This window comes from Aulonocara stuartgranti (genome assembly GCF_965226115.1).
Source record: "Aulonocara stuartgranti genome assembly, chromosome: 15".
Classification (NCBI taxonomy): Eukaryota; Metazoa; Chordata; class Actinopteri; order Cichliformes; family Cichlidae; genus Aulonocara; species Aulonocara stuartgranti.
In genome coordinates, this window is record NC_138951.1 from 39,590,904 (window position 1) to 39,618,211 (window position 27,308).

Here is a 27,308-nt window from a genome sequence, read left to right on the forward strand (position 1 = left end):
ACTGAAACCTGAGGGATAAACTATACATGCTTACTGTTGCCATGTACAGAGACTTTGCCTGAGAATTAAACAGCTCAGTGCATTGTGTGTGTGTGTGAAAGAAAAGTACTAAATTAGAGGCATGCATGCAGTGGTGTGGAGAAGTCATGAGCCAGCCAGTAATAAATAAATATATTTTATTTCTCTCAACCACTTACTTTGCAGTAGTTAGAACTGTACAGAGGGTGGGGGTGCCACAATTTATATTTGTAGATAAAGCCTTCCTCCTGCACATATTCTTTATAAGCCCCTCCCACCTCAGGTGCAAGTGCTTGTTTGTCAAAAGTAATTTAATTCTTAAACTCTTGAAACAAAGAGTAACCCTTGAAGCTTTTTTCCCCTGAACTGGTGGGTGTCTGACTGTTTTAGGCTGCGTATAGAACAAAATAACTGAATGTGCATCAGAAATGAGTGAGGATGGTCTCTGCCTATGCAGCTATCCTTGGAAAAACCTGGTAACTGTTCCAATGGTCATCAAACCACATCTTTATCGATATGTACTGAGGTGTCAACACTCACCATTAAGGGTACAGGACAGGTCGTCATGTTTTACTTTATATATCAACTTTTTCTCTTTTTTTTTTCTGCTTTGTTTCAGAAACCACGTGAACAAAAATATTCTGAAAGGCTGCTGCGGATTCTCTTTTCTGCCCAGTCAAGCTATAAACCAAACTTTCTATCGCAGCTCCGTTTTAGTTGAACAAAAACTGAAATATTGACTATTTGACAACCATGTCTTGTCCCATTGTCCAGTAAAACGCAAAATAAAGACTTATAAACCCACAAAGGTTAAAAAAGAAAAAGAGAAGAGGAAGTGTAGGATGCCCCAGAACGAGCTCAGAATAAAAGGATACCCAGATGAGGTGTCGTATCCGTGCCACGCATGTTTTAATATGACCAAGTTAGAAAAAACACAAGAGTGCAAACATTAGATATGTGGCTTTTTATTTCGGTACATTTTATATGAAAATAGTGTCGCAGACTTATACAACAGTTTTTGCTGTACAACTGACATTTAGACATGGATGAATCATTTCCTACAGAAAACATGTCAAATCCAATCAGCTGAATTCGGGAAGGAGCATCAAATAAATGTAAAGCATTATGTCAGTGAAGAGGCACACTTCCACTAGCTGCGCCTGCCTGTACTATGGAATGTGAAAAGTCAAACTGCATTTGGTTATCATACTAAATATGCATATGTAAGCACGGTGTTTCAATGATTAGGATGCTGAACAACTCTGAGCCACCAGTACAATAGCAACATCCCACAGAAAGCTGTCTGTATCAACATTAAGAGCTCATGAACCATAGCAGCACCTACGAAGACTCCTTAGAGTTAAACCCTTCCTTCCTTCCTTCCTACAGACTGATATTGAGCTTCTTCACACAGCTGACAGGTTATTGGTTCCACACATCTCCAGGGAGTAGAAAGAAAAAAATCCAACAAAACAATTAAGAGATTCTTTTTTTTTTCTTGTTAAAGCAACATAAGTATGTACAAAAAAAGCAACTCCCACCATTTACAAACCAACAGTCTCAAATTATGTCACATGATGCATAAAAATAAAAAACATTACACAACTCTTCTTTTTGCAGAGGATGTCTGAAACCCATAAACACGTAGGAATAAAAAAAAGTAAAAGACAAATCAATAACTGAACATGTATTTCTATAGTGTGCGGTGGAAATGCCTGATTTTTGTTAAGTGTAAGAAAAAAAAGGGGCATGAATGCTGTACTTACTGATTCCCAGACACCTGCTCACTGTACAATCCCCAGAGTTCCTCTTTTAGCACAACTGTGCGGTTGGTTACACAGTTAAAAAAGAACAACAAAACAATCTGATGAAGTAAAAAACAAAAGGCTGGGTTAGCCTAACTTACACTGCCCTGTCGCTCAGACTTCGCAGTACCATTAAAATCTGCAGCATCGCTACCACTGCCGCCATTAAAAGTTAATATTTCAAATGCAGGTTTAAAGATTCAGCTTCACAACATGAGTCTAAGAAGTCAGCTGGAAGGCGAGTAGGTGTAGTGGATCCAAATAGTGCCTCAAATATTCACTGACTCTGTGCCAGTAAAAATCATCGCTCACACACACACACACACACACACACACACACACACACACACGCACGCGCACACGCACGCACACACACACACGTTAAAAATGTGCACAGTTAAAGTGGAATTCTACGGAAAACTGATTTTTTTAAGGACTTTTATCTACAAAAAGTACTCAGCTTTATGCAAAACAAACTTCTCAAAGGATTATTAAAGGCCACCTTAAGAAAAAACTAATTAAATTAACCTCACATCCCAAGAATATCGTTGAGTCAAATGTCAAGCTTATTCTTGGCATTTCAAACTTACATCCAAATTAAAATAACAGACCTTTCACTTTCTTGTTTACTTAACATGGCCGTTATAATCCTTTTTTTTTTTTTTTTTAAGTAACACTTTTTTAGTAATAATTCGACCCCTTTGGACATTTACATTTCATCCTTAATCATTAAATAGGAATAGTCTAGTGTGTTCTTTAATAGAGTTCTTACACAGGCCTGTAACATAGATTAGGACATAAATTATGATATGTAATTTAATAAATGTAAGATCATAAAATATTTTTTAAAAAAAGGCTGATGATTTTTCACGAGTGTTTTGAAAAGTGAAAAATTGATCTCAAAATCAATTTCAAGTGGAATTCCTCTCCAGCGTCTCTCACAGTCACTCAGTGCTTTAACTACACATCAGTTTAAAACAGTCCCTTTATGAACATTACTTACATACTTAAATACAAAGCATCAGCTGAGCTGCTGTTTTTCATACTCGTACTGAATATACAGAAAATTCACCTGCTGTGTTGTTTCTCATATTAACTCCAATGCCCCTTCACTGATGAGATTCTCACAGTCACCTGCGCTTCCTGCCTCGGACGCTGCATCGAATCAAATCTAAAAGGTAAAGTTCAAACCTGCGACACGAGGAGATGTCGAACAACCCGCTACCTCCGATTTAAATTTAGGTGTGTTAGGCTGTCTGGTCGCCGTCTGTATTCAGAGTCGGGGCGGGCGAGGGGTAGTCGCAAAACACAGTTTTTATTCCTCATGTTTTTTGTTTTGTTTCTTAAATTCAAAAAGTACCCTCTGTAGCATAATGTTGCCTCGTTGCTTGTTTGCGGTTCAGTGTCCAGTGTGTGAGGTTAAAGGTCGGGGAAGCGGCTAGGGTCTTCTTTATAATCATTGGGAATGCTAAAAATGGATTCATCAAACTCATCGTAGCGAAACTCCTGAAACGTCACCGTGGCCGTGATCGTAGGAAACACGGGGATGTCTGCGGGGAGCCGAGAGCACAATTATATGGATGACATGAAGAACACATCACACGAAAAAGTCATGAACATCAATCAGCAGACTACTGTTTGCAACACCATATAAAACTCTGCTTACCGAGCTTGACGGGAAAGCCAGGGGGGAGCTTCATCTGAACAAACTCCCTGAGTTTATTAAAGTGCTTGAAGGGTGCAATCACTTCCAGAACATTCAGTAACCTGAGGGACACGAGAACCCAAATCAACAAACAAAAACAAAGTCTATTTTACTAAAGCATTTAGGTCTCAATGAATGAATAATTTCCCCCTTTATCCCCACTAAACAAGCCTGAAAATACCAATAGAAAATGATGCTGCCTGCTTTTTAATAACCATCTGGAGGGCAGCTTAAATGAAGACTTACGATTCGATGCTCAGAGGGAAGTCTTGACTCATGGCTATTGTGGCTTTGAAGTTTTTCTTGCTCTCCTTGCACACCAGCTCTCTTCCTAGATGAGGAGCTCTGAGACAGAAAATTTTATCCCACGATGAAGGCAGTTCAGTCAGGAAGAGCTCACAGCTCATTAATGCAGACATGGAAAACTACCAGTGTTCTTCCAGTAACTAAAACATCAACCTATGTGAATATTGCATTTGGCACACGTAGAGATTCCTGCTTTATTTATTCCCAAACACTTCAGACACCTACTTTCCATTGTCAGCCGTGATGTATTCTTCCCAGGATATAGTGTTGGGTGACGGGGGGGTTAGAGATTGCCTTCTTGCTGGCTAAAAGTCAGAAAAGAGATTAAAAAAAGGTCATGGTTAGGCTAAAGTGTAAAATACTGAAAGGTCACACTTAAAAACAGTGAGTGAAACTAACAAAAAAAATGTTAAAACTGATCTAAGTTGTGACATACAGATGTTTTTTGTCATTACTTTTATATCAACATTAGTGTTTACCTACACACCTTTAATTTTTCCCCGCAGAGCAATGACATACACGGCACATGCCACTAGAGGGCCCCAGCGCATCACTAAGCAGTATACTTTTATGCTGACATAATTAACAGCCATCCAACAACAGCAAAGTAACTTTATATAATAAGCTAAATGTTAGCATAGTATTAAAGCTAAATCAGTAATTACTAAAAGCGGGAATCAACCAAACTTAATCTAGAAAGTCCTGATTCAGTGATGTTAAATCTTTAGTTAATTCAGCGGGTGAGCGTCACAAACGGTCACAGAGAAGAAGAAGGAGGAGAAGGAGAGCTGTTGATGCTGTTGTGCCGGCCTTGAAATTAGATTCTATGTTATTGTTCATGGTTGATAACAACTGTGTGAACCAGTGATCTTAACTGAATAAACAGGAGCTGCACAGTAAACAGCCTTCAAATGTTAAGCTTTGTTGAAATTCAGCTGTAACGCTGCCGTATCAGATTCATTCACCAGATCATTTTTATCAGCTGAAGTGAGTGACTCTCCCCACGAGCAACGAAGGATCAAAGACAACTTTCTTCAAAAGAAATAATTTTTTTTTTAAAAACAAAAAATTGGAAAACGTTTGGCGCTTGGCCTTCTTGATTTAATGTTCTTCTTCGGTGTCAGTTCATATTAAGATTGGACGATCTGTTCTGGATGACTCTGAACTACGAGGTGCTTTGACAGTCTGCTATTCCTAAATATTAGCTCCCTGCTCTGCCAGAGTTCAGATTTTTTTTTAAATCACTATTAAACCAGCCGATCTCTGTTTTGTAAGCTGTGGTTGAGTACGACAACTAGGGCAGAAGAATCTGAAAACAGGTTCTGGATGACGAGACACCTCTGTGCCAAGAGATGGCTGACATAAGGTGTGCAGCCTTATTATGTCCTCTCTCACACTGTGTACCAGGCCTGGCACATTGTTGTGATGAGGACAGAGTACACACAGGCTGTGGAGACCTTGATCTGCTGGCATGCCGGACCTGCTCCCCCATCATTCCACGGCACCGGGAGGGGGGGGTTAGCTTTCATCTGTGCGATCAATAGTGTCCAGCTCTATTCCAAAGCCTCCCACGCTCTGCCTGCGTCCACAGACTGACTTGTTCTCTCCTGCTGTAGTAAACACCGTTGCGTCACAGCAGCTGCTTATCTCATCCACTTCCCATGTATCATTTTCCACAGGTGTGGAGGCGAGACTATTTTCACATCAAAACTAAAACAAAAAATGATATCCCTTCAAACTGTTTTCCCCCCCACTTTAAACAAGAGCAGGCACCAATTCACATCAGCACAAAGTTCTGACAGACAACAGAGAACACTTTGATGAAACAAAGCCCAACACAGAACACAGGACGGTCAAAAACAGAACAAAAAGCCGTGAGCGTCCATTGTGTGTCGAGAGGCTTTATGTTCACAGAGTGGTTGTGTTTACGGCTTCCTCTCGAACATACTATAGTGAGGGGATGGTGGGTGAGCGATGAACAGCTTAGTAGCTTTCACCACTGGGGGGCAGTGGTAGAATTTGAATCCATGCAGAGTGGCTCAGGGGCATTTGTTCATTCTGTCTTCAAACAAATAAAAACATCAAAAGGAACATTAGTGGGGATCCAGTCAGGAATTTTTCAATAAACCATACAAAGTGGCTCGACAGGGTCCGTTTCTGTAGGATTTATCTTTGTATGGACACGGGGGTGAGGAGTACTGTGAGGTTTATTTTGTCTGAGAGGCTCGTGTCCTACCCCAATGTTCCAGCGGGACAGGACAGTTTCAGGATTGGACTGGTGGTTACGCTGCAGGTATAAGTAAAGACAATGTTTATCGACAAAGTGCTGGAGGTGTACAGGTGCACTTGATACACAGGTGCACTCGAGGATTCATGTTAGAACAAACTGACCCAAGTTAAAGAAAAAAAACTGTAACACAAATTTAACGACTTTAACTTCACTGCTGAATGAGAACCTGTGGGAAAATGAACTAGAGAAATGTAAATTAAGTACATTTCAGTGCCCATCAAACCTGCAGCACTGTATCTCCCTGTAGAAATAAAAAAGGTTAAAAGAAGTATGGTGACAAACGTTTAGTGATAAAAACTGCATTTCCTGGCCCAAACAGAGTCACCCTTCACAGATTCAGATGTTAAGCACCTAACTTCAGTTTACTACCACAAACCTTTGGTCTCCACTTCCCTTTTCATAAGCGAGAGGTCTTTGTTAAAATGTACTTAACTCACCTATTTAAATCTTATCAGGACCTAAAGTTTGAATTATTGGGAGCACGACCACTTTGAAGGACGCCTGGATGCCGTTACAGGCAGCTGCAGCTGGTAGCTGTCTGCCAGACTTCATGTCTCCAAATTCAAGTCACTGAACTGGACCTCCCGACTATGATTGTAGTGCTTGTGTGTTTTGGCTTGATGTGCGGTTAACTTTACAGTCTGTCCAAGAAGTCTGCTGGATTCTAGCAGGACACTAGTTCATTTGATGACTGTTATTGTGTGCTGCTGCAATATAAATAAACTTGAACTGGAATGTTGCATAGCACTCCATAACTCTGTGCCTAATAATATGGATGCAGATAGCTAAGCAGCTTTTTGGCCATAGCTCATAACTTATCAATCCAACCTCTCGTCTAAATATGCTGAAGGTTGGCTCTAAAGAATTGACATGTGATGCTATAATGCTAAAGTTAAAGCTTCAAAACAGGACTTCAACTGCACATAAAATAGGCATAACCACAGGAAGACTGTTTTTGTTTTTTTGGTTTGTGAAGTTATCAAACAAAGACACATAAATCTTTATTCATGTCAGTGATGCTCACCTCAAAGTTCTGCTCTATGAGGTTCCCTCCTTTGCTCAGACTCTCCATGATGGCTTTGTTCCTCAAGATGTCCTCCTCGCTCAGATGCTCTCTCCTCTTCCTGGACTCGAGCACCAGGCCGTTCACAGAGTAGAAATCGGCCAGAAAGTTTCCCACGCGCTCCTGGAGATTAATAAACAGTTAGATAAGTTCCCCCCTGCCACAGACTGACCAATTTCCCTTTCGAACAGAAGTCAAAAGGACAAAGGATTGAGAGGGCAAAAAGCAATACTGTCATATTTCAGTCACTAACTCCACACTGCCAGATTTGTCTGTGTTGTTTTGAACCCCAATCCTGTCACCTGAGCTCCCTTCCTGGGGTCATCACTGCCTCTCTGATGTATTTACTGCCTTTCCTTCCTGGTGTGGGGGTTACAACAGGAAATATGATATGTTGGCACTGGAATTTGAAATTGCCAATAAATAAAAACGATGAAGCTAAAGAAGAAAAACACCTTTGTTATGAATTAACACTGAATAGTTTACCACCGAACGCTCAAATTTCCCCGTCGGCAAAACAAGGCCATCGTCTTATTATTATAGTAAGGACTCATAAATACACACACTTAACAACATTAGCAAAATCTGTTTATGTCTCATGTGTCTGGAAGAAAAAAAAAAGGTTTTGGTATCCGTCCATATATCTGATGATCATCAAATACATGGTATTAAAATCTCATATCGATCAGGCTTCAGATCCGGTCTAAAGGCTGCTGATGTTCTTTTCAGGTCCGTTTTTTTTAAAGAAAACAGTCAAAAACAAAACAAAAAAACACAACAACCTAAAAATGAGATATTGCAATCAATGTCACGTTACACACTGATATATCTGTGAAACCATAAGTAAAGTTTAATTTCACCAGCTATCCCAGTCAACTGAGTTATAAAGTACAAGAACTGGGTTCAAAAGTTGACTACAGTCGTTATGTCTTAAACTTTTAAAAGTCCCTGAAGGTCCACAGTCAGAGCAGAGTTTCTAAAAGCTGACAAATGACACCCACCGTCTTGTCTTCCCTGAACAGCCAACCAGTCTGCGCCCTAGAGAACGTGATGGATTTGGTGGACAGTGTGGCGGAGTACACGTCGCTGCTCATCAGAATATCCACTTCTTCTTCTGTTTCCATCTCCGACTCCTTAAAGTGTACAATAAATAAATAAATATAGCACATCATTATGCATCATGCATAGTGAACACTGAACAGCCACATCCTAGTGTTGGAAACAATGATGTCAGTCGGTTCCTCCAACTCTTTCTGAAGTGTTTGCACAAGATGTTGAACTGTTGTAGTTTCCCAGAGGGTTACATCTGTTAACATTTAGATGCCCTGACCTTTGGTCTAGTGCTGTCATCAGGTCAAATATTCCTGCTAGACATAAGAAATACCAAAATATGTAGGGACACTGTTATATAATTTACTTAAACACAACTAAACAACTTTAGATTTAGTTGTCTTCACTGTAGAATCACAAACCTGCATTTTTCAAGTCAATGACAAAACTTTAAATATGCTGCTTTGTTCTTAACAGACATCACAAATTAAAGGGCCCCAAGGGTTTCACACACCTCATGGTGTATCCGCTGGTAGACTTTCTGTTCATTATCCAGCACAACAAAAGACTCTGAGGGAATAGCATTGCCGTTAAAGATGAAACTGAGGTCACCCCGCTGGCATTTCATGTCAGTGAAGTCTATCAGGGTTGTATCCAGTCTGCATAAACACATCGTGAACATACACAGAGGAGACAAAAGTCAGAATTATTGTGAGCTCAAGTTAACTTTTCAGGCCAGCAGCACAACCGTGTCAAAACTGTGAGCGAAGACAAAACTGTGCTCGATGTTACACTTTTGAAAGGTCGGAGACAATGTGTATGGTAATCACTGCCACGGGAGTCCAACAGCACTTTTCAAAATTTTCTTTGTGTTGTCAGAGTGGGTAGTCCTGAAATAAAGCGTGACGGCAAAGAGAATAAGTGATCTGCTTGAGAAGAATGCACACAAAGCGGTAGGTGCTACGGGTAGGTATGATAGGCCTGACACAGCGTGGAGCTGGTATGTAAATGAACTTGCTGTGACAGTTTTTTTCCTTTCACCCGCTCCGTCTCTCGCTCTCCCTTTTTCTCCCTACAACTCTGGCATAATAAGAGGGCATTTTGAATACCAAATTAGACAGCCAGGAGCGGTTTCACAGAATAATGACAAGCTCCACATCAAGGTTACCTCATAAGGAAGAGTGAAGACGCACACACACGCGCGCGCGCGCACACACACTTTTACAAACTCAATTCAATCCTCAAATAGACTGTGCTGATATAAACCCAAACATAGAGGCATAGGTTTACGTGCGTGATAAAGGGGTGGCAGGATTTGTCATATATGTATGAAAATCTATGTGCATATGCTGTAAATGTGGAAGCCAGCCCTCAAGCCTGCATAGCGTTGGATTTTTGCCTGAAAGGCGCTGGAGCACAGCGGCATATATTCCTACTGTAGATTCACTGTTGAGACTGCGTCAGCATGTGTCAGGGTGTGATGAATTTCTGCTGATGCTCTTTGTAAGTGAGCTACTCAGCACAGTAGACTGTACAGTAGCTTCATCTATGAGACTGTGATTTAAAGCGAAACAGAAGGAAGAGTTGTGCGCACAGAGGGATCGCTGTTCGGCTTCCTCGTACTGCTCATACTGCAGGCGCTGATTTCACACTCTAGTTAACAAAACTGAGAAACTGGAAGTAGAGAAAAGAAAGACGAGTGGATGCTGTGTACAGCAGCAGTTACAAATAAACCAGCAAGCCTTAAAAACAAAGTGCACGAAGAGCAGGCTTTCTCTGGGAAATGTTTAATATGGCAGGGCTTACATCTTCTGGTTTACTTTAACAGGCAGCTTGAGAAGTGACTCTGAGTTTTGAAATGTCAGAATGCTATTTAAATGAACATTTGTTGACAGGACTTGCCTGATGTTGATGCCTTGTTTGTAGATCTTGCAGGCATCTGAAGGCAGGATTCTGGAGAGCAAAGGCACTGCAACATGAAAAGATACAGTAAGGGTGTGTAAAACGTCTAAATTTAGAAAGCACATTTGAGGAAAAAAAACTGCAGATTTCAAAGCTTTGGTGGCATATAAACCTGGAAACTAGAGTGCCACATACCAGAAGTAGTTCAACAGCTAAATATTTAATAACTCACAGTCCCTATCGTATTAAGTAACTGAAGGCATGATACTCTACTTGCTGCTCCAAAGTACAGAAGAATAGTTGCGCATTAACAAAAACAACAACAGAAAATAAAGACCAGTCAATAAGCAAGATGTGCATCTGATACAAGTCTGTGTTGTTCTCCGAGCACACAAACCTTAAAAATATAACTTTCACTATTACACCATCTCAACTGGCAAAAATATATCCTTATGTAACCATTTTACATTTTGTTACCATCACGTGTGTATTACATAACCCTATTCACCTTGTCAATAATTCACAAAGACACACTGAGTACACAGAAATCAGCCCAGGCCTACAGTCCTGGGTTTGGTCTGCAAGCTAAGCAAATGCTGATGCTTGAGCTCTAGTGAAGGCATTTCGTCTATCGCCACACACCGTGCTCCATCTGTGAGGTCCGCTGTTATGTTTTACCTGATGTATTAGATCATTAAAGGTGAGACATCCATTTTAAAGGAAGGCGTATTGGCTCATTTCAAACAGGCACCGTCATTTTCAGCTTGACGTCACTCAACGTCCCTCATGATACACGGTAATCCATCCGTAACCACCTGAACACTAAGTCTGTTCTTCTCCCTGAGATTCCTTAGTGTTCGTTTTTCAGAACAATGACATGTGATTCATTTCCACAGTGGATCAAATCTGAGAAACTGTCAAAGGAGAGCAGACAGAGAAACTTGACTCACCCCAACTTTGGAAGTCCCAGTGAAGCTCCAAGTAAAAGTCTCCGAGCTGTGAACACAGATAAAGAAAAATCAATAAGGAGTGAGGCTACGTGTTTCTACTGCTGATTATTATTCCACAGATCTGATGAAAAGGCCGGAAACCCACAATGTCAGAGTCTGTCTCTCAACACTCTCCAACTTCCCTACCCTCTCTGTGCCTCACAGCCACCAGATTGAAAATAAATAAATTATTAAAAATACTCAAAAATAAATAGTACTCCTACTGAGTTACACCACGAGGACGATGGTTTTGATAGTGACAGAACAATTCACCCACTGTAACAATAGTGACATAGCGAGCTCTATGCAACAGAAAAATAAATTAAACCACAGACTTGGACACCATATTTGGTTTTATTTAATGAGATTATAAAAGTAGCACGCCAGCGTTTCACTTTACATGAAAGTATAACTGAGCCTCTGCTTCTTTACATAGCAAACCCCACCTCAGTACAGTCTAATTATCTTGTAAGGCTTGGATCACCGCTACGATCGGTGGTCTCAATCCACACGTCAGCAATGATGTCAGGCTGGCCGAGGATCATCACTTCCCAGAGCTTTATAATCTCAGAGAGATGATGACACAAGAAAATCGCCGCTCTCATCATTTCAGGGAAAATACAGCCTTCGAGGTCTGTCAAGTACTTGAGACTTTAAAACTTTTACAGTGAGGGAGGAAGGTCAGGTGAAGTGGTATAACCTCTTTAAACACGATAAAACGCAGAGTTTTATTTGCTCGTGTCCTGTTCTTGATTTCCTCAGCATTACTGCACAGCTGACCTCGAGGCCAAAATCTCTAAATGATTAACGCCTACAGTTTGGCTACATAACTTCATGTTTAGCAATAACACCACAGCAACATTGAAAAAGGTTCTTACTCTGATAAACATGTATGCCAGTCTGTCTATGTCTAAACATTTACAGAATGTATTTAAAAGTGATATAAAAAGGCACAAGAGACCAACAAAGCTAAAGGGATCATTTCACCCTGATCAACATGTCTGCGACTAGTTACATGTTTACAGTTTGTACATATGATGTCATACCACGCGGTCACAAGAGCATCAAGATCTTCTACTCGCACCATCTGATAATTTGTGTGTATGCGTCCTTCCTGGCTCATTGCAATGACAGTAATTTGTGAATGACAAACCTGAATGAGGTGTGCTGTCAAGAGATTTTCTACATTATACAATATAACCAAATCTCTATAAATACAATATAATCAAGTGTGCCTTATATTTTGTGTGTTCATATATTTTCACATAACCAAGCTTATTGTTAAAGAGAACATAATGCATTCCTTACCTCAGTGTGTGATGTCAGATAAGCATGATATACTTCTGCATTGTTATTTTCAGTGTATGTGTGCAAGGTCAGATAAGCTGAGATAATGCCTGACCTCTCCCCTTTCTGTTAAAAGAGGAAGTACTATGTAACTTACTTTCACTATAAATAAAGCAACCGAGCCTGCACTCGGTGTGTGTGTCTTCTCAGAGGCATTCACCCGTGCGCACGTTTTCTAATACTCTCTGAGTCGGTCTGCAGTGTCTTGTTTCTCTTACTTGTGTTTGAACAAATGTCTACCCCTGACATGTGCTAAGGCTGTGCTTGCAGAATAGATCCCAGTGAAAGGAAAAGAAACAGGACAGAATTGAATGAGAGCACTCTGACAGGTAAAAAGATCTGATGACCATAAAACAAGATATCCCATCAAAGGGTCAGGAGCAGCAAGGACTATCAGAGACATTATAAAAGAGAGAAATGGTACTCGAAAAATCCTGTGGTTTAACCGACACAAATGCAAAGCAGAGACTCACTGCAATTTCATCTGTGTAGTGGCAGGCATATCTATTTGTTACAATAAAAAAAAAAAAAGGGCTGGTTTTATTGGTTTACTGAATTAATTAGCATGACATTAGTGCTCTGGTGAGAGTCATCGATGGTGTCAGCACTCTGGAATTAGCCATTATGAAGCTGTAGAAGTATAACTTGAAGGTAAAAAGACTTTTTAAAACTTAATTTGAGCAAATGTATTTTTTTAATAGTCCATTGAGTATTTAAAATAAAGTTACGGCTCCAACTCAGTTCGTTCAGGGCAGAGGCTTCAAAATAGCGGCCAAAAAACAAAAAACAAAACAAAACAAAAAGAGGCTGCCAAAGTTGGGTGCAGAGTGGCAAAACTGGCTTCTAGCAGGACTTTAGGACTACGTTACCTCTTTGAGGGCTTTCAGCAGTTTGGGCCTCTTGTCCTCCACGCTCTCCCTGGACTGCTGCTTCAGCTTCCTCAGCAGCGCTGTGACTGAGAGCGCACGGAAAGATGAGCAGAAAAACAGAAGAGAAAAAAAGTGACACACCAGCTTTTTCTATACAAAAACATATCAAAGTTTAATTTAAGGTTATTGGATGGCACATTACTTTTTGCCATGAATATTTTTTATAACCCTGTTTTACTGGATCCGATCCCACTGCTAAACTTAATAAATATTCTACGGTGAGTTGATCAACCATGTTTAAAAAAAAAAAAAAAAGTTTAACAACCATGTTTTGGCAAATCTGACCATTTTCTCCACACTCCCTGAAAGACAGGCTGTCCTTAACCCGAACTCTTCCACAGCAGCATTTTTAATTTCTCTTTGAAATTTGGTCACATTGGGGCCCGATGAATGTAAAAACGAAAAATTGCCAGATTTTTTTTTTAAATTTATTTTTGTTTTTAAGAAAAATAAGAGCCACATATGAGCATATTCGTTTAAAATTTTGAGTAACAGTAGCAGTATAATGTCCTCATAAGTGGATATCAGGCCCTTGTAGAGCAAAATTGAGTATTTTGGTCTAAATAACCCAAAATGTGATGTCCACATATGTGGACGCCAGGTCCTCGGAGGTTAATCATGATTACTTGAACATTTCTAAAATTAAGGGTGCTGGGCTTCACTTCCATATGGGCATCTTTCAAGATTTCCCACAATCTGAGTGCCTTGCAGAACATCGTCAGTTTTATTTAAAATTACAGGTGGTGATCAGAATGACAGATACTGTGCTTCTTTCATGCCCAAAAATATCATACCATCTGTTTTTATGCTGCACAGCAAAGGGCAGACCTGCAATATTGGTAAGGTTAAAGTTTAGGGCAAGACGTTTTTAAACGTACAGGAAATACTGTGTACTTAACGGTTTCTCTAAGCGAATCATGTCAACAATGAAAAAAAAAAGTGCTACAGGCTACAGCAATTTTTACTGAGATTTACCAGCTTCCTGGAGCCAAATGGGGCACTCCCAGCATCATCCAACCAACCCTGATGCATAGCCTGCAGGGATCAAACCGTTCCAGGAAGTTCAAAGGGAGCAGCAATGGCAGATACAGAGCTGCCTGTTAATGAGCAACTCCTTTAACCTCCTTAACGAACTAGGGGAGAGGAACGCTCACAGGGGGCTTTTAGCCATGATGGGTCACATTAACAAGCGTTCTGCAGCACTGGCTGCAGGAGACTTGTGCAAAAGAAAACGGTTCCACGCAAATTTACAACAACTATTTAGATGTTATGTGATGCTTATTAGGGAGTGGGAGCATCAGTTGCTCACTAACATAACTGTGGTGCTTTTGACGAAGCCATGAAGGGAATAAATGACAACAACTATTCCAGTGATTAAGTCATGGAAGCAGTTATGAAAAAAAAAGGGGGGGATATGTTTGGCCACTGAGAACCCGCCCGTCCTACATTTTAATAGGACTAAAAGCAGCAGTGCCCATATGGCATAGTCATCAGCCTGACCATCTCCTGTGCCCTCCTCCATGTCCACGTGGCGAGTCAACATACACAAACATGTTGTTCATATTGTCTAACTGGTGCTCCCCGTGCAGCAGCACAGAGGGGCAGAGGACTCAACGGTAAAACTAGGCCAAATGAGAGCACAGGAACGCACATGCGCCAGCCGGCACAGACACAACTACAGGATGAGGGTGTCTTTGTGGCCTGGCTGCCTAATGAGTGTAGACAAGCTCTGGATGGGGCTCCTCCTGATCCTCACCGCCTCGCAGCAGGACAAGGAAGGGAGTAAAATCTCACCATCTGGTCACAGACCACCCAGCCAACACAGACTGAGAAACCAATGCGGGCCGTTTCAACACTAAACCCAACTGACTCTCCACGCTGGCACTAATTCACCGAGATACTGATCGGGGCACTTTGCTGGCACTAATTAGTCGAGTGATCTCAGCAGTTTCACCTCCACACTAATAAAAAGAGACAGAGTCAAGACAAAAAACTTGCTTTTACATTACCACAAAGGGCAACTATTTAACAAGATACGCAGGTGGAGGGCTGCTGCTGGCAGGTCTCCAAGAATGTGGGAAAAGTTCAAAATGACACAGGCCAGAATATTAAATGGATGCGAAAACTCACCGAGGTCGACAAATTTTGCAAGCTAACTCAAACGGCCGAGTTAACTGAAGATGACATATCACATGCAGGGAGCTTGATTCAATTTAGTTTCATTTAAACGCTCTGAATCATATCAGGAAAATGTAATTTTTAGACATAACAAATAATTACAAGCTGAAACAGAATTCTGTTGTTCTTTATCCCTGCAGCCTGTGCTGTCATATTTTTATATGCACAATAATTTTGCTCTACATTAATTTGTCAGTGAGGTTACAGTGAGGCTATAAACAAACCTTTGTTTGCAAATAAATGTAGAAAAATTCACTAGTTACAAGCTAAAATAAAACTATGGCAGCTTATAATTAATAAATAAGAAAATAACATTTAAGAATTCGTTTGCTTTGCTATGGCCTTAATAAAAAAACAAAAAACAACTTTTCTTCCTTCTAATGCCACACATATCACCCGAAAAAGCAAAATGTAAAATATCATTCAGTCAGTCAATCAAGATAATAATATTCAGAAATAAAAATTATCCAACTGAAAATGTTCAAATATGCTGGTGATAGTGTTGTTGGTGCCTTTACTTTTACAGGAATTCTAACCCTGACTCTTCTGCACAGGTTGGAGGAGTAATATAAATCTCCTCATTTGTTACTGAATGCTGCCTTGTTTTGATTCACACATGCACTATAACATATAACACCATAACATTAATAGCATATACTGCAACATATACTGATAAGAAGATGAATTTTATGGATAACGATGATTCTATCTACAAGAAAGCCAGTTAGTGATTATTTGATGTTGAACTTGTGCCCTCAGGGTGATTTAATAGTCAGGGATTATTTCAGCCAAAAGCAATTAGTATACAGAAAAATAAGACGCTGTGATGCATTTCTATTCTGTATGTATGAATGCTGCTGATTGTTGGCACTAATTCTATTATGAAGTGATCTTGTGTATGTATGACTTGATGAATCATGAGTTATTCTAATTCTAATCTATTCTAATGCCTTAATCGTGGATATTTATAAGTGACTCCTAATAGCTCTATAAATTTTGAATACAGGAAGAAAACATGTGAGAAAAATCTAAACTCAAGCTTATTACAAAGACACAGAAAGAGAAAAGGATCTTCTTAAGCCAAACTTCTTCAACTTAAACTTTTCTTGCCAAGTCTGGTTGTTTATTCAGGCTAGTGAGACCATTACTGCCTGACACCCACATGAAAAAGCAGCTCCCTGCCTCACATACAGTAATATGACTGAAACTCTCTTTGAACAAGTCCCTGAAGCTGACAACACAGCTGTGTGGCAGAGGCAAGCGAGGACTGAAATAGCTCTTTCTGAACCAAACACATGACAAAAACTATTTCTGAGCCACATTTTGTCTCCTCGTTCAAACGGAAAGCCACACACCCGGGTAACAAACGCACTGTGTCGCAACAACATACGGGGAATGAATGTTGAGCAGAGAATAGAGAGCTACACCTTTCTTTAAAACCTTACTGCAACATGTACCTGCATGGTCACCTGCACAAGAAACCTGCCAGCTGTAAGATGAAATGTCATTAGAGTTCATTAGAGGTTTCAGTCAACAGACATACTTTGAGTCAGTTCATTAGAGGAAGCAGTCGATGGAGGAACTTAAAGCTGCTTCCGTTTATGACGTAACATTGGTGCGAAGTGGCTGTGTGGATACATGAATGAAAGAGCAAGCTCTTTCATTCATGTATCAACATGTACTAGGTTAGCAAAGTCATTTTTTAACTGGAACTTATTAACTTATATGTAAAATCCGAATGCTGTACTTGAGATGTTCCAATAGCTGAGAATGAAGTGGGCCAATCAACACCTAACCTGGTAGTTCTGTAGCAGTAGTGAAGGGTTGTAAAATACTTTTAATGCATTCACCACAGCTACAGACCCCACCACAGTGAACAAACCTCAAGCCTTCCTGTTTCTGGCATCAAAAGCTCTAAATAGATTGCAGGTGAAATTCTCACTAGCAGAGCACTACGGTACTAGCAAAACTGTAACAGCTGTCATTCAATCCATTCTCCCTCAGTCATTACAAAAAATCTAACGTGACTTTTTGTACAGTGCCACAGGTACTCGTGACAGTGAAATAATACAAAACATTCTCACTGTTTCAAAACAAACTTTTGGGCCATTATGAAACGTGGGACAAAAACACGTGTGATATGGGCTTGAGCATAATCAGCCTATCAGGACTGAGGGAAATATCTAATGAATTGCTTTTCACTGGAATACAAAAGCCAGAGGGCCTTGAGGAATGCCCCCCTCTGAGGGACAAAAGAGCCAGGCCGGTGTGGTGGCCTCACTGCGAGGCGGCCGCGTGGAAGAATGTGCAGAGCCGTTTGTTGATTTATATCTGTTGATGAAAACTTCTCTCTCTTGCCTTCTCCCACTGGTGCAAGCCTGATGCCTCGCTTTAGTAAACGAGTTCACTGACCAACATCAGTTTCAAACCTCTGCGTGAGTGTTTTATTGAGCAAAGCCAGCTACTCAGCGAGTCAGAGATACTTACTCATCTGTCGGTCTCCGTAGCTAATGGCCTCGGCGAGGGGGCTCCATCCCTGAGCGTTCTTCACCTTCACTGGTGCATTGTGGGCCAGCAGCAGATGGGCACACTCTGCAAGGAGGACAGTTAATCACTAAACACCAAAAGACAAACAGAAGGACAAACTGAAAACCCAAAAAGCCACCAGGAATGTGCCTAACACACGACTCACTAGCAGTACCACAGACCTAATAGATTTCAGTTTGGCATCTTGACTTGACAACGGGCTGAAGGATGATTTCCTGACCAGAAATAGTCTGAAAATGTGACAGCACCCAAACTTCATAGTCATAGATATTAGGAAATTAATGTTCCAGTAACTAATAATAAAAATCCACAGAAGTAAAAGGTGCTTTGGGGTATGTTTTTTTATGTATCTTCATTTTACATCCTATTAATATGAAGCAAACACATAATACAATATATGCTGAAAACAAAACAATAAAAACTTTAAAAAAAAAAACTACATTGATATTTTTTATGGTGACTGCTTAATACACAGAAGAAAAACCCTGCGTCCAGCTCTAGTCATGTGTTCGATTTTCAAACCACAGAGGAACCGAACAAAAATGAGATGCAAAGTTAAACAGCTTTACTTCTCCTGCTCTGCAAGTTTTATCTGATGTGTTTACTTCAAACTGACTACTCTGCAGTACAGGTGTCATCGGTTACATAGAGCACATTTCTCACAATGTATCCAGGGTGTCCAGAGGGCTAGTTTGTGTATAGAACTTTAACCAAAAAGCCATATGGGACCTACACTTATGCAAGACTTGGAATCTTTCCTTTTTCTTTTTTTTTTTTGTCCTGCATTGCTTTAAATTAACGAACTAAATTTTGAGCTAAAGGAAAAGACATCCCTTGGTACTATGTAGTCACCCTCCGAGCGGTGCTTGAATTCTAACACCTGGAAAACAGCCAAAGAGCTTCGTCTCTTTTCTATGGTGAGATCAGCAGTAAGTGCAGCATAAAATCCCTCTGCTCTCCGGGCAGCGTGTCAACAAACTACAGCCAGCCACAACTGAAGCCTGTTGTTCCGGCTCAGCTGTCAGTTTTGTTGTGACATCACTCATTAAAATGTTGGCATCTGTACAGCTCTGTCCCAGCACTGGCCCGAAAAGTCACAGTCCTACAAATGCTAAGCAGGGGCTAAGTGCTAATGGTCCGCTGCTGAGTGCATATGTGGGGCCTTTGCTTGTTGGAGCCAGAAGTTACATTTGCTCGACCGGTCTTTTTAGTCATGGGTGTATCACGTGAACTCATTCAAATCCTCCTGACTTGTTTTTTTTGCATAGATAATAACAGCTATCAAATACATCACAAAACCACATGCACCATATACATTGTATGACTGTGTACGTGACAAATAAAATTTGAATTTGATTTACATACTCCCCATGTTTCATTAATGAGAAAGAGGGTAACACAAAGTCTTAATGACGGAGGGCAATACAATCTGAAACTCTTCCTTATTAGACGCATTAACCACACAACAAAGAGAAGCACGTCTCTCCCAGGAGTGTAGTTACAGAAATAAAAAGGGCAAGATGTGACATCAACCAGTTCAAACAGTTAGGCTACATTCTCCTCATAAGCAATTAACAGTAACACCAGTTGTGTATAGTACAGCAGACATCAAGATGGGAGCATGGCAAAGAAAATCGAGATGAACAGAGACGCGGCGCTGGGAAGTCATTATGGTCACACCAGTGATGCAGAGTTTCAAAGACTTGGCTCATTACTGGCTTTAATGGATTTTCTTGGTAAATTTCTGCTTGATGCCGAACGCTGTCCAAAAGCTGACCACTTCAAAAAGATTGACTAATACTGTTCATATCGCATGCTTGAATGAATTAAAATAGCTGCATTGGTAACAGGAAGATAGCTGAAAAGTGAATGAATAATGCAACATTACAGCAAAGCCCAGTCTTTACATGTTAGTTCAAACTGTCACCCAGCTCCGGGACTCAGTCGCTGATAACAGAAGTTGATATGGAGGCAACACAGGCAAACAAACGGACAAGAGCATGCTTTCTGATGTAAGCTTTGCATTTCCTCAAGGCTCTGACCTATATATCCCTCTGCTAAATCCAACGATTGTGTAATGATAACGACAACATTTAGCAGACATGCATTATATAACCACGAGGAGAACAGCCAGGCCGTGTGTCCTGAGCCCCACACCTTCAAGCTTCTGGTCTGAGTTTTGTGTTTCAGATGCAAGCGTATAGTGTGGCATCATGGATACACTTTTGTTTTAAAGGCACACAACACTTGAGTTCTATGTCAGTTGTTTATGATGTGAATTAAATGCAGAAACTAAGTTAATCGCCTCGCACTTTAAGATAAAAATTACAAACAGTTGCTATTCGAAGATCGACTCTGATACATTTCCATTACCTGTGAGGTAAGCGGGACATCACAGCACAATTGTAGCTACATCATGTTGAGATAATGAAGGCTTTATGTATCAAATGTGACTAACAGCAAAGACACGTGGCTATTCCACTGACTAAAGTGTTTGTTTAAACTTGAACATCCAGGCAAACATTTGTAATTCCCGTTTCAAGCACTTGTCTCCTGTTTGCTCTTATTGGTGAAATAATAGCATTTGTGACGCATTCAAGTTGTTACCAACAGTTAAGTAAAGACTGAGCTATGATATTGAGCCATGGCTGTAGATTAAATGGCTTCAAACAGCAGCAAATGAGGATCGGTTTAAAAGCAGGTCAGGATGAAGGTGGCATGTGCCTGTGTGTGGCACGCCACCATTTAGTTTCAAGGACAGTTTCATAATCAACCATCAAACATTTTCTCAGAAAGACACACACAGCAACATGGCAGCTACATCCACAGAGGCGCTTTCAGAGATATCAAAGACTTGCATTTCTCTCAGGAATGAGTAACAAGTCAAACTTTTGGAACAGCCGAGAGTTCTGTTTTCTTATCGTAACAAAGTAATATCGATTTACACATTATCATGGACATGGTGCTCAGGTGGAGACAAACAGATACTGTTTTATCTTTCACTGGTCACTACAGAGTCAAGGACACAGACAGACACACCCACCCCTTTTTTATTTCCTTTGGCTCTCTCCAAAAGTATCTTACCTGATAATTCTGTGACCTGAACATCAGATTTTTCCACAAGATTCCTAACAAATTAAATTTTAATACAATAATGTTTTGATTAGTATTTAGTTATCAGAAGTAGTTTAACTAAATTACTCAAATAAATCAGTTATGCTTTGTTTTCTGTCCATCATTCAAGAATTTTCACTTCCGAATTCATTTTTATCAGTGTCCAGAAACTCTCCGAAAAGCCTGCAATTGATCCAAAATGCTGCAGCAGACTAGAAAGAGAGAGAATATTTGACCCATACTTCTCTTCATAGGCTCCCTCTTAAATCCAGAATCAAATTTAAAATCCTTCTCACAAGATACAAGGTCTTGAATAATCAGGCCCCATCCTATCTTAAAAACCTCACAGCACCATACCCACCCAATCATCCACTTTGGTCAAAGACTGCCAGTTTATTTGGTTGGTGGTTCCTAGGATATTTAAAAGCAGGCCCCTCTCAAATGGTAAACACTGAGCACACAAAGCGCTTTATGCAACTTACCTCATTCATCCACTCATACAAGCACTTTTTTTCTATGCTTTTTCTATGCAAGTGCTTTCTAACATTCACAAATATTCACACTCCGATTAATGCATCGGAGTTAGTATCTTGTCCAAGAATATTTGGTATGATATTTGATATTTGGTATGAGATTAGGCTTAAAACTTTCCTTTTTTGATAAAGCATAGAGTTAGGACTGGATCAGTTGACCCTGAATCCTCCCTTAGTTATGCTGCAATAGGCCTAGGGTGCTGTGGGCTTTCCATGATGGCTGTTTCTTCTTCACTCACTATGAGCTTACACACACCATTTTGCATTTCATCCTTAGTTATTGTGAATCTCTTCCACTGGATCTATTCCACAGTGTGTTTTTGTCCTGCCTTCCTCCCATCACTCCCAACCTACTGGTTCTGCTGGAGGGTTCTTCCCGTTTCTTCTTCCCACTGTTGCCAAGTACTTGCTCAAAAGAGGTTGTTTTCTGTGTATTACAGTCTCTACCTTGGAATATAAGAGCATCTTGAGGTTACTGCTGCGGTAATTTGGCGCTATATAAATAAAATGAAATTGAATTTTAGATAACCATGATCAAATCATGACAAATTTGGGATCACTTGTCCCAATTTGGGCAGCATAGCTTCTATACAAAATGGCTATAATGTATTGCTGTGTGTGTATTTAGTGTTTTAAATATAAACAAAGTTAGCTAACTGGATAAAATGACATTTAGGCTGCTTGTTATTAGCCACCGTTTGCTGTCTTGTTCGATCTAATATGCACTTGTGCGAGCACTGATAAAGGAAAACTCCTTGTGGGCTGCTGGGCTGATTGCACGTGCATCTGCTGCACAGACGTCCTGCTTGAGTCGCATTCAACTCATGAGTGAGGGAGCAGGATGGTGATGTAAAGCACTTATCTAATGCTACTTGCTGTGCACTGGCTGCAGATGAGGCTTCTGTCAACAGGATCCGATTGCTGTTAAAGCTCCCTACCTTCACCCTACAGTTTTGACTAAGTCTGAGTACATTTTAAATGTTGATCTGGCTTTTTTTTTTTAACCATTATTTACATACTCAGCAACATTTGCAATTGTGGATTTGAGTCAAACAGGAAATTTTCTTTTCCTGTTTGACTCAAATGCACTATTTTAATCAAAATCTTAAAATGAGCATGTGTGTGCCACTTTAGAGTATTTTTTTCCAGCCAGGGTGGCCCACTAATGTCAAACACTCACTGGAACTGTATCTTTCAAAGCCATTTTTAGAATCTCACCATTTTATCTTTCATTCACACCCATTAGACAAATGAAACAAAAAAAGAAAGAAACAAAAAAGAAAGAGTTTACTTTCCAGGCACATGACAGGAAGCAGAATCCAGACAAACTGTCTTACTCCTCTGACAATGACATCAGCTTTCAGGACTGCATTATGCTCTGCTTTGGATTTTCTTCGTCTTTTACGTTAGATATTTCACCTGTGCAACTATTCCAGTCATGCAAACGATCAGACAGTAGACTGCTGATATGCACAACTGTCATTACCACAATGGCGGACATATATGCAGAAAAGCCAGAAACAAAGAGAGCCTTGTCCTCTGCATCCCAACAGGCCAGCCACACCCAGGCTGTGATCTCATGCTGTAGCCTTCAGCCCGTCTGGCCTGAGCATCCCTAGAGGACCAGGCAGCAGCTCAGGCAAGAGACAGGCAACCTCATTAGCAAAATCAATTCCATGGCATCCCGTCCACGACAACACTTCGGTACTCTGCTATCTGAATTACCAGTAGGTAGTGGCAGAGCCATCACACTGACAGAAATTGAGCTGTGCGAATGTGAAATCAATCGAAACCCGTGCTTCAGTGACAAACACCACAAATGACAATGTGCAGCACGGGTAACCCTATGCCTGAATGGTTGATCAGGAGCTGACTGCAAAAAAGGCTAAATTAATTTTTCAGAAGCATGTTCTGATGTTTCCTTGTCATATTAAAATGCAGGCATTGAGTCTTGAAGGGACAGCGTTTTAATGTTTTATGTGGATGCTTTCAGTCCAGCCAGAGCAATTCATTCTAAAAACAAACTCATGTAAGATTCCTACATTGCCTTGATACATCATGACATATTCATTATATACTCTTAACTCACAGTTATTCTAAGACGCCCAGATCTCATTAATGTGCAATTTGTTATATGTTCAACATTCTGAGAAAATACACATTGTTGTAGCCTCTGAAACACGTTCACCTCTTTTTCACAAGCCAATTCGAACCGATCACAAAACCAAAGTAACCTCTTTGGTGAGAGACACTGGCAGGTAACTAAAAATAACAGACTAAGCAAATATTATAGGCACTGAAAATTACATCGCTTATCTCAACTAATTACCTCCTGTGCCAGCTTCAAAGTTAAAGTCTTTCGAGCCAGCAGTGTTACATCAATCAGAATGAGACTTTAAATACTGAGAGGGGCCTGATTCTTGCACTATCATCATTATCCAGTACTCACTGATTAAATATGATCTGATAATCCTTTGTGAATCTATAAAGTTGGGGAGAAAAGAAAACCCGCTCTTAACAGATAAAGAAGGAAAGGTCTCTTGTTCCATCGTGATTTTGACCAGGAGAAAATCCATTAACACAACCTCTTTATTCATGCATGAGCATCTTGCCTTCTGGGATCTATGTGGTGATCTGTGACAAATGTCTGGTGGTGCTTAGCCTGGCAAATGCACACACAAAGGGAGGGAAATAAACTGAAACACACACAAACAAAAGATGCACGGGCCTACAGAGAGGCGTGTTTAAAAAGCCACGGAGACGGAGACAAGGAGAGAAACCAAAATAAAGCACGTGGAGGTGAATGTTTCAACACTACTCACCTTTATGTCCCATCATGACAGCAAGATGCAGCGGTGTGTTTCCTGAAGAAAGGGGAAAAAAACAGAATTTGTGTACTGCATTTAAGAATAACAAAAACAAGCGAGAGACTTCGAAGAGCATTTTGCCTTTAGGGCTGTCACAGCTGGAGTGAATTAGATGTTTAATCTGGGAGGCAGCCTTTGCTAAACTCCAAATGATATGGTAAGTCTGTGCTCACTGTGCCTTCTCCTACCATGATGGCAATACCACTGATTACTACCCAACTGCACCACAAAGCAAGCTACATTTCAGAGGCAGGCACATGGCCTGCTAACAGACACAATGTATGTGTTACATGGTAATCATTCAAGAGAGAAATGATATTTGTGGCAGGTGTGCAAAAGCCTCTACCTACTATCTGGCCAAACTGTAGGACCAGCTCCTTCAGGCTCTCCCTTACAGAGGAAGACGGAGGTAGGCACGCATCCAAAAACAACGTGGGGTAAATATGGGGAAATGTGCCAAAGCTGGGGTTCAGCTAAAAATCACAAGGGACGCTGTGATGAACAACAGAAAGATTTTTTTCTGTGTATATGAGGTCTGAGTTCACTTACAGCCACCACTGTTGACAGTTTCAAATAAACCACTGATATTTTTTAAAGCACCAATCCAAAATCAGCTGACGTAAATGAAGTTTAATCTGTAAACAAGCTGCATTTTAACTCATCAACAACGCAGTGTTACGAAAGTATTGTCTGGATTCACTGGGACTATTTCCTCCCTCCCACAAGCAAGTGGAAAACAATTGTTTAAAAAGGTATTTCTTTAAGCAACAAGTTTTCTGGAAAAAAAATCATAACAAAACAGCAAAGTGAATGGATGAAATATAATAGTGTTAATAAACATATCAAACAAAGCCTGCCTTACTTCAGTGATTTGATGGTCCAGCTTCAACTTATATCCACTAGAAGCTAAAAATTTATGGGAATAAAGCCACGAATTCAAGATACTGAGCCCAGGTAACCATCAACCGAGAAGGCAAAAAGGCTTAACAAGTTCAGATTCTTCAGCATCACCAGAGTAAATGCCCTCCCCTTCTGCTACGTTGTTTCATTACAGCATGTCAGTGTTTTGAGGACAGAACACATTCCAGAGCTGACAGTAAGCACAGCCCATCCTTTTTTCTTTACATGCGAACCGGAACAACCCTTCGCTGTAGATCTGTCAGTTAAGAATGCGTTGATTTGGAAAATGTGGCGTTATCTGAACAGACTTTGCCTTGCAGATGAATTGCAGTCAAGTCCGGGAATCCCAAAGTTTCGCACAACACGCCTTGATGCGTTAGCCATAGGGCCCTGAACCAACTTATCACCCGGTGTTTAAAGATGACTCATGTCACAAGGAATATGTGATAAATTTGAAATGTGGACTGAAAGGCCGCTGGGACCTTTCCTTATGCAGGCTTGAAAGAAGTGAATTTGAAGAAATTACAGGGTATTGACATTAAACTGCTCCTCAATTTGGACATCAGTTATCTGGGCCTTGGCAACAAGAAACCTCGCCTACATCTAATGCTGCCGGAGAATGATGGCCTATTAGCTAAAACTAAGCTTCACTGGACCTTGAAATTGGCAGTTCATTGTGGGCTTTTTAAAGGCAGCTGAGATGAGCAGTTGTTAAACTCACCATGGACGTCTTTCTGGGCGATATTCTGCGTCCGTATGAGCGAAGACAGTCGTCGGACATCTCCCTTAAATACACATTCGTGCACCGGAAAGTCCTGCCCAGTTCGGATAATGGGGTTTTTGTTGTTGTCATCGATAACATCGGATGTTGACAGTGTGTTGGTGTTAGCATTAATCTGCGACTGTTGGTTCTGCTGCTGCTGTTGTTGTTGTGTGGATGAAGACTTGATTAACTTGTGGTTGCTGAAGATTTTACTCGCTCTGCTCTTGTTGTTCGTCCTGGAGGATGTAAACGTCCCGGTCGCAGCCTCTTCGTCGGGCTCCAGTAAGTCCTCGTCTTTGCTCGGCCTGTGGTCCTTGCGCAGGGAGCGGACCTTCTCTCCGGTCATTTTCTAAACGGTCGACGCTGACGGAGCAGAGGGTGTCGTCGCTGACGATGACCCTCCGGGCGAACTGATGCGATTCGCCAGTTGGAAGTCTTCGCGCAAACACTGGAAACTGCACAACATGAAAACACTTACTTCTCCCACGGACACACAAAAACCACAGTTTGCTCGAGGACGAAAAAGTAGCACCCCCCTCCTGCCGGTCTCTTATGAAAACAAACAGTCCACTCTCCTCCTACCGCCCCAAACTGTCGACGGCTGCAGTACAACATAAGCGGCTCCAGTTGACTAGTACGAACGCTTCGGCTGATATCTTCCGGCTCGTATTATCGCGAGAGTTTGGGAAAGGTTATTACCGGCCACTCACTGAAGCCGCTCCTATTTTATCAAAACACAGCCTACAGTAGTGTAAAATAAACACGTTTTCTATTATTTTACTCATGTATTTGAGTTGAGTCCAAATTTAAGAGCCATATAAGAGCCAACCTCTGTATATTTTATATATTTTTTTTATTTTTACTCTATTTAATTTGTAAAATATGTATACACACACACACACACACACACACACACACACATATATATACACACGTAGACATACATATTTAGTATACACATTCAGTAATATGCATACACTCTTATATTGTACATATATTTAT

General features: G+C 40.7%; 1 protein-coding gene across 1 annotated transcript; it reads right to left on the bottom strand.

Moving 5' to 3' along the window:
* Nucleotides 1-967: 967 nt before the first annotated feature.
* LOC309689057 (ankyrin repeat domain-containing protein 13C) lies at nt 968-26,881 on the bottom strand. Its single transcript, XM_082505203.1, has 13 exons — nt 26,265-26,881; nt 24,599-24,640; nt 18,070-18,174; nt 13,345-13,430; nt 11,090-11,135; nt 10,140-10,206; nt 8,752-8,896; nt 8,189-8,320; nt 7,149-7,310; nt 4,060-4,139; nt 3,775-3,873; nt 3,490-3,590; nt 968-3,373 (listed from the first exon to the last, which is right to left on the bottom strand). The coding sequence occupies exons 1-13, from the start codon at nt 26,650-26,652 to the stop codon at nt 3,243-3,245; spliced, it is 1,584 nt and encodes a 527-aa protein (XP_082361329.1). The 5' UTR covers nt 26,653-26,881; the 3' UTR covers nt 968-3,242.
* Nucleotides 26,882-27,308: the final 427 nt, after the last annotated feature.

Bases quoted from the DNA above. Each gene is read 5' to 3' on its own strand.
- LOC309689057 (XM_082505203.1), bottom strand. From the start codon at position 26,652: ATGACCGGAGAGAAGGTCCGCTCCCTGCGCAAGGACCACAGGCCGAGC. The intron at 13,431-18,069 runs GTAAGTATCTCT...GTGCGCTCTCAG, and splicing joins CTACGGAGACCGACAGATGA to TCACAGCGCTGCTGAGGAAG. The intron at 3,874-4,059 runs GTAGGTGTCTGA...TTTCTGTCTCAG, and splicing joins ATCACGGCTGACAATGGAAA to AGCTCCTCATCTAGGAAGAG.